The sequence below is a fragment of the Notolepis coatsorum genome, assembly GCF_963971535.1.
Source record: "Notolepis coatsorum genome assembly, chromosome: 5".
Classification (NCBI taxonomy): domain Eukaryota; kingdom Metazoa; phylum Chordata; class Actinopteri; order Aulopiformes; family Paralepididae; genus Notolepis; species Notolepis coatsorum.
The window spans coordinates 101,109,443-101,114,658 of record NC_140169.1 but is presented as its reverse complement, the minus strand read 5'-3'; the positions used below and the strand labels follow the sequence as shown (position 1 = coordinate 101,114,658).

Below are 5,216 nucleotides of genomic sequence, written 5' to 3'. Positions count from 1 at the left end.
AAATAGATTGTTTAGCTTCCTATTCTTTAGACGTTGGAACAGCAACACATTCTGACAACATTACAGAGTGAATTATAAAAAGACCAGTATGAAGCAGGGAATCAGGAATCTGTGATGGACTCCATTTTGAAAGGAACCTTCCTAACCTTGGTGGTTGGTTGTAATTATTATTGTACTACTGAAGTCAGTTTTTAGGAATTTGCAGTGTGAGGTCTGTACTGTGTTCCCCTCCCTCCCAGTCCAGATGAAAGCTTCTCTGTGAGCGTTAGCGCCCCTCCTCTCTCCTTCAGACGGCTGGAATGTGTTCTGTCTGGTGTTGAGGGCAGGAAGAAGGAAGGAATGTCAGGCATGTCCATGTTTACCCAGGCCCCCTCTCCATCCAGACCCCCACTACGTCACCTCAGCCCTGGCAGTGGGTATAAAGAGAGCTCCACTACCCTTAGGACACCACAACAACTGAAGCTAAAATCTGGCTTTCACCAAGAGAGAACCAAACGACAGCCTTCGCTTTCACCAAGAAACAACGAACACAGCTACATTTTAGCTTTCACTGAGAGAGGAAGGAAAAACGAGAGAGAAAAACTTCAGCCGGAGACTTGAGCAAACCAGACGAGATCAGTTTGATCTGAACCGACCAGAACTTAACAGTTCTAAGCTACAGAGACATAAAGACTTTCCAAGGAGGATTTTCTGAAGAATTTGAATACCTTTTTTCTCCAAAAGGGAAAAGAAAATGTCTGCTGGGATGAACAGAGTCATTATGGTTCCACTATTCTTCCTCCTGTTGTCCTACATGGTAAGAACATACTTTAAGACTACTGTATATTACTAGAAAAGGACAGATGTTAAGACCATCTTTATAGACTATTGTTAATTGATATTAAGATGATTGTCATAAAGAAATTACTGAATGTATAGTTCAGCTCTGTGACAAAGACTTCTCTCTTGAGTGATCCAGTCTGTGTCTTGCTGTGTTAAGGTTAGGTTTAGGGTTAGGAACAGTGTAACGTGTGTGAGAAGACTTTCCCCAGGCATTCATTTATGTCTTGGGATGTTGAAGATTCTTGGAAAATGAGGATACAACTGAAGACATATTTATACAGTGAGCATATAAAGAGTAAATCAGACACATGCATCGCCTTCTGTTATCTAAGTGTATTGAAGTCTCATATGAAGATATGATGACTGTCATATCTATGAAAGGTTATCTTTGTAGAAATCACTTTTGGGCTGAGGAATGCAGCAAACAGGAGAATATATGTTGGTTTAATGCCAAAATGCATCTTTAAAAAAAAATTAAACCAATTAACTTAATGTGTGTGTGTTTGTTGTGTTCAGGTTGATGGTCAGGAGTGCCCGGGTCAGTGTATGTGCCCGTCAACACCTCAATGCCCCCCAGGGGTGAGTCTGGTCCTAGACACCTGTGGCTGCTGTCGGGTGTGTGCTAAGCAGATGGGAGAGCTGTGCACTGACAGAGACACCTGCGACCCTCACAAGGGCCTCGACTGTGACTTTGGATCGCCCATTAACAGGCGTATTGGAGTGTGCACAGGTGAGTTATTACTAATAATTATAACTAATGATTACTGTTAATTATAACAAATAAATATTGTTAATCATTACCTGCAATGTCTCCTGAGGTTGAGAGACATTTACTTAATTCCTGACTGGAATGACATTAATAACATAGTTGTCATTATCTTCCTCCTCAGCCAAAGACGGTGCCACCTGTGTGTTTGGAGGCATGGTGTATTCAAGCGGTGAGACGTTCCAGAGCAGCTGCAAGTACCAGTGTACCTGCCTGGACGGGGCCATTGGCTGTGTCCCTCTCTGCTCCATGGATATCAGGCTCCCCAGCCCGGACTGCCCACTTCCACGAAGGGTCAAAGTTCCAGGAAAATGCTGCGAGGAGTGGGTGTGCGACTCTCCCTACACACACAGCTTCATGGGCTCTGCTCTGGCTGGTGAGTTGTTGTTTTATACAGTAGTCGGTTTGTTACTTTAATCACAAAGAAAGATTGAAATAGTCATCTCTGTGTAATGACAGCCACACGTTCAGAGATAATATATTAATTAACGTGTCATTTCCTTGTATCCCAGCCTACAGAGAGGAGGAGACCTATGGGCCTGACCCATCTATGATGAGAGAGAACTGTCTGGTTCAGACCACAGAGTGGAGCGCCTGTTCTAAAACCTGCGGCCTGGGCATCTCCACCAGGGTAACCAACGACAACCGAGACTGCCGTCTAGAGAAGCAGAGCAGGCTGTGTATGGTCCGACCCTGCGAGTCACAGCTGGAGCAAAGCATCAGGGTAAGTAACAAACACCCCAGCCCTGTAGAAACAGCCCTCTGTGTATGACCAACACCCATAGACTACTTCATACTTTGACGTCCAGTCAACACCTGCTCACTATTTTGTGTTCTTTCTCTCTTCCTACAGAAAGGGAAGAAGTGCATCCGCACGCCCAGACTGTCCAAGCCCATGAAGTTTGAGATCTCCGGCTGCACCACCACCAAGTCCTACAGGCCCAAGTTCTGTGGCGTCTGTCTGGATGGTCGCTGCTGCACCCCTCACCGAACCACCACCCTGCCCATGGAGTTCAAGTGTCCCGACGGAGAGCTGATGAAGAAGCACATGATGTTCATCAAGTCCTGCGCTTGCCATCACAATTGCCCCGGAGAGAACGACGTCTTTGAGTCCAGGTACTACAAGAAGATGATGGGAGATATGGCTTGAACTCGAGAAAGAACATGAACATTTAACTTGAAAACAACAGAAACTCCAACTCATCTCGCAGCTCAACGTATATTATTTGTTTTGTTTGTTCTTTTATGTTTTATTTGGTTGTTTTTGTATTTGTACAAGTCACAAGTCCGGACGCTTGTGTTTGGTTGGTGTAACCAGCCTGTGTCCTATGGTTAGATTTAGGACAGAGAGCTGTTTGGCAGCTCCAAGGGAAACCTGCACTAGAACTTCTATTCTGACAAAGACGCTTAAAACCTACTCATCTATTCACCTTTACAAAAAGCCTGTTGCCATTACCTTAAAACCTAAAACCTCCACCTCTTCTGAGGTGGGCACCCCCCCCCCCCCCCCCACCCCCCCACCCCGATCGGACCAGAACACTGGGTTGTTTGAGACTCTGAGCAGCTGCGAGGGGTGGGAGCAGACCAAAGCATACCAAAGCTGGTCAATGCATGCCAATGTTCCCCCCTATCCAAACAGGCCTGAATATGTCCCTTGTGTGTGTCTGTGTTAGTGCAGGGCTGAATGTCAGCCTTGTCTGTTTGCTCATGTTGTTTCTCCATTTGCAGTGTGAAGAGAAGGTCAGCATGTGGAACTAGGCTCAGACTCAGAGTGCAAAGTGTTTTTTAAACCTCTTATTTCTCCAGGGAAGGTAGACTAAGCCACTGTCTTTTTCAGTAACACCCTGCCTCACATTCACACAGTTCCACACATTCACGCCCCAGGAGCTGCTCAGTACAACCATAGTCTGACTCTGTTGCCCACTGAGCAGCTCCACTGGAGCGATTGGGGGTGCAGTGCCTTGCTCAGGAACAGCTGTTACAAGAGCTCATTCTCTGAAGGGATTTGAACAGTTGAGCCAGTCACTTGCCAACTTGTCTAACCTTTAAGTAACCTCTGACCTTTTAGACAACCAACAACCCAGAGTGTTCAGTTTAGGATGAGACAGAATGGCGTCAGTTTGACGCTACGGCACTGAGAAACATGTAGACGTGAACTTATCCAGGTCCAAAATGAGGATGAATGTTTGTTGTAGAAGAGAGAAAAAAATGACTGGAAGAAATTTACTTTCATTCCTTTTCTATTGTTATTGCTGTAAATTGTGTATATTTGTACAGATTAACTTAATTTAAAAAGCTCATTGTTATTTGTCGTCTGCTTCAAAATGTATTGATCGTGTATTTTTTGTCAACCATATTTTTTACTATTTTATTGAGAAATGTGACCAATGAGTTACATGTTTTCACTTTTGTAGTTGAAAATAAATCTTATATTTTTATACAAACATGATGACGTCTGTGTTTTCATCCTGAGTTTGATGCCAGGGGCCTTGCTCATCAGGATTGATCCTGCCTACTTACCAACCCTATCCTGCAACTGAACTAAATAACAAGGTCCAAAGGTGAAATATCAAATAGTAAAGTTGAAATAGAGTCAGATAAACCCTGAGCTTGTGAAGTAAGCAGACATTTTTCAGTTGTAGTGGTTCTTACATTTACATTTAGTAATTTAACTGATGGTTTTATCCAAAGCAATTTACAAATTGTGTACAAGTCAGCAGGGGGGGTACATCTCAGCTAAGGGTGATATTGTTCATCTAGCAGTGTTGAACTCGGAGTACATAGTAGTATAGACATATTAGCATAGTAGGTAGTAGTATAGACATGGTAGCATAGTAGATAGTAGATAGTAGTATAGACATAGTAGCATTCCATAGTACATAATAGTAGAAGACAGTAAGAAAACATCTGTGCTGAGGTTTTACAAACCTTGACCTACAGTAGTTATAACTATAGAATGGCACTCACAGAGACACCTACACTCAATAGCATCTAACCCTAAACATATACCCAGTATAGCATCTAACCCTAACCATACACCCAGTAGCATCTAACCCTAACCATATACACCCACACGCAAGTGGCCAAAGCCTGCAAGTGTCAACTATGTACACATACTATGAAAGGTTATTAGCCTATATTTCATTCCTGCCATGGACCTCCACTCCGCTGCCTGCACATGTCCTTCAACTGTGGAATATCTGTCTGACAGCAGTGTGCTGAGGCATCAACCACTGGGATGTCTCCGTTTATAAACCATAATGTGGTTTTGCACATAATCTTAAGCATCAGCTAAATTACTAACTGTAATGTAAATAAGTTAAGTTAGTCAGTTATTGAGCGTTTGAATTATGTCCTCAAATTATGTTATCGGAGGACACTGAATCATTGTGTTAAATACAGCTGAATTAAATAATGTAGAAGAATCAGATACATTTAAAAAAAAAAGTAAAATCTTAAAAGGTACAATGTGTAAGACACATGTTAACATGAACACACAGACTCCCAGTCTACTGTGAGAGTTTAATTGACCAGTAGTATAGCATCTGTGAGTTTCATTGATCAGTGTAGCATTAGTGAGTTTCATTGATCAGTGTATCAGTAGTGAGGTTCATTGATCAGTGTATCA

At 42.9% G+C, this 5,216-nt stretch overlaps 1 protein-coding gene across 1 annotated transcript; it reads left to right on the top strand.

Annotated features, from left to right (window-relative positions):
* The first annotated feature begins 428 nt into the window (after nt 1-428).
* ccn2a (cellular communication network factor 2a) lies at nt 429-4,026 on the top strand. Its single transcript, XM_084314767.1, has 5 exons — nt 429-796; nt 1,339-1,552; nt 1,713-1,964; nt 2,101-2,312; nt 2,442-4,026. Exons 1-5 carry the CDS (start codon nt 734-736, stop codon nt 2,736-2,738), a joined length of 1,038 nt encoding a protein of 345 aa, XP_084170893.1. The 5' UTR covers nt 429-733; the 3' UTR covers nt 2,739-4,026.
* The last annotated feature ends 1,190 nt before the right edge of the window (nt 4,027-5,216 follow it).

Bases quoted from the DNA above. Each gene is read 5' to 3' on its own strand.
- ccn2a (XM_084314767.1), top strand. From the start codon at position 734: ATGTCTGCTGGGATGAACAGAGTCATTATGGTTCCACTATTCTTCCTC. The intron at 797-1,338 runs GTAAGAACATAC...TGTTGTGTTCAG, and splicing joins TCCTCCTGTTGTCCTACATG to GTTGATGGTCAGGAGTGCCC. The intron at 2,313-2,441 runs GTAAGTAACAAA...CTCTTCCTACAG, and splicing joins AGCTGGAGCAAAGCATCAGG to AAAGGGAAGAAGTGCATCCG.